Raw genomic sequence first — 2,187 nt, forward strand, 5'->3', positions numbered from 1 at the left:
TACAACATATATAGTACAAGGAACTGGATGGTCCATCCTAGCTGCGACATGGAATCTTATAATAAGAAACAAAAGGTGACATTTCTTTTGGAGGAAACAGATAACAAATAACGAACGTCAGTTAGCCTTTAAAGAAATAAGCATCGGTGGACTGAATTTTGCACTGGCCAGCTAGGAACAAGGGTCCAGCCATCACCTTCCAGTAAGAAAATCCTCTATGGAGCCTTCACTTAATACTTTTAGTAATCTAACTGAAACTTTGTTTTGGATATCTGTTGCTTAGAACGCAAGCTTCGGTGGTACCAACATGAACAGTTGAACCAATAATACTTAATACGCTCTATGAAGTAAATCATGATTCCATCATGCAATAACCAATTCAATTTCATCTGAAAAATGATTCACCACCAGCAAAGATTCCATGGGCCAGTGTAAATCGTGGAATCCATTTGCCATCCTTCCTGAAAAGAGGTGTCAACCGACTAAAGGTGGACCTAAACCTTTTTAAACATAAATAAAATTGATACTACCGTGTATGCCCTCCACCTCGAAATCCTAATCACAGGTGGCTGCTGGAATCTGTATGGTAATTTTTTGTTTAATTTTGTCTTTAGCAAGCCATGTGCTGAATCTATATGGTAATTTTCAAATAGAAAGGCCAGTGGATGGAGTAAGTGTACATCCTCGAACGATATGCGAACTCACAATTATGCAACTCAGAGTATCTCAGGAACCAACTGCCACTTATAAAGGACGAGCAAGCATGGACAGTATTGATTGACAAGAACATACTACGGCACTTTGAGTTTATGGAGTAACTTGTGCTGGTGCATAAAACCTAATCTGGTAGCAGGGTGAGATGTCCTCCCTCTGGCAGCTGGTTGGCTCATGTCACCAGAAACAGCACTGCCTGGCTCAAACATTTCCATACCTACAGGAAACTGGAGAAAACTGAAACCTGACAAGGAACCAACTCCTTTTAACCTGAAAAATATGTATACTAGGTGGCACCGGTGGATTGATCAGCAAGGGACAAAGGTTGCATTTTGTGTGGAAGGGGAGAGGCCCCCCAAATTCCCACAGCAACAGCAACACTTTCCAGCCACCAACTGATGCCAGAATTTTTAAATGCCAGGAAAAGGCCAGCAAATAGGCTCACACCCAACTAACTCTGTCTCAAATCTCTCGCCTCAGAACATGCAGCAACGCCTTCCAATCATAAATACACCCCATCCCATCCCCACCCCTGCCCTCACAACCGTAATAACCTCCTCCCCTACAAATAGCCTCCCAACCAAGGCCAGCACAGCACAGCACAGCACACCACAGCACAGAGCAATAGCCATAGCCAGCAGCAATGGAGATAGAGTCGGTCAAGTGTGAGTGCTGTGGCCTGAGGGAGGACTGCACCCAGGACTACATTGCGAGCGTGAGAGCCAGCTTCTACGGCCAGTGGCTGTGCGGGCTGTGCTGCGAGGCCGTGAGGGACGAGGCCGGCAGGAAGAAGGCTCACCCCGGCGTGGAGGAGGCCGTGCGGGCGCACATGGCGTTCTGCAAGAAGTTCAAGTCCAACCCCGCCGTCCGGGTCGCCGACGGCATGCGCCAGATGCTCCGCAGGCGGTCCGGTGACTTGTCCAAGCCGTCGGGCTCCTCCTCCAACAAGTACAGCACTGCGCAGGTCGGAGATGATTCATCCGTGTCGCTATATTGAGGAGTACACCATTACCATTCTATGGCTTGTAGACCGACCGCCTAGTGCTTTTCTCAGGCTTGAATCTCCTGTTTCTTTTGTCGTTTTTGGCATATATTCTTATGATGGCAAGAAGTTAGAATGTACAGAAAGTCATAAATTGCTTCGAAATGAATGCTAATAGTGCTTGGCTTTGATATGAGGCTGCGTTTTTTTTGTTCGTTTTAAGAACAGAAGCAATCATGAGTTGCCAACATATACTACTACTACTTAGATAGATGAGTTAATTGGTTTCTTGTTGCAACCTAACAAAGACAAAGAGGAGGTTAGCATGCATGTGCAAGCAACATTGTTCACACTACTCGCTGTGTCTGACGTGATTTGCGATGGAGACGCCGCACCAAGAATCAAGGCAATCTATTTATCAATGTACCGGTATTACCTAAAGCTGGTGGCTGCTGTTGCACCACTATACTGACTGTGATCAAGATTATAGT

General features: G+C 45.9%; 1 protein-coding gene across 1 annotated transcript; it reads left to right on the forward strand.

The window, feature by feature from the left end:
- The first annotated feature begins 1,185 nt into the window (after window positions 1-1,185).
- On the forward strand, window positions 1,186-1,889 carry LOC125553378 (uncharacterized). Its single transcript, XM_048717169.2, has one exon. The coding sequence runs from the start codon at window positions 1,358-1,360 to the stop codon at window positions 1,709-1,711; it is 354 nt and encodes a 117-aa protein (XP_048573126.1). The 5' UTR covers window positions 1,186-1,357; the 3' UTR covers window positions 1,712-1,889.
- The last annotated feature ends 298 nt before the right edge of the window (window positions 1,890-2,187 follow it).

Source organism: Triticum urartu, chromosome 4A (assembly GCF_056163025.1).
Source record: "Triticum urartu cultivar PI428250 chromosome 4A, HENAU_Tu73, whole genome shotgun sequence".
In the NCBI taxonomy this organism is placed as follows: Eukaryota; Viridiplantae; Streptophyta; class Magnoliopsida; order Poales; family Poaceae; genus Triticum; species Triticum urartu.

Coding starts and splice junctions, on each gene's coding strand:
- LOC125553378 (XM_048717169.2), top strand. CDS start 1,358: ATGGAGATAGAGTCGGTCAAGTGTGAGTGCTGTGGCCTGAGGGAGGAC.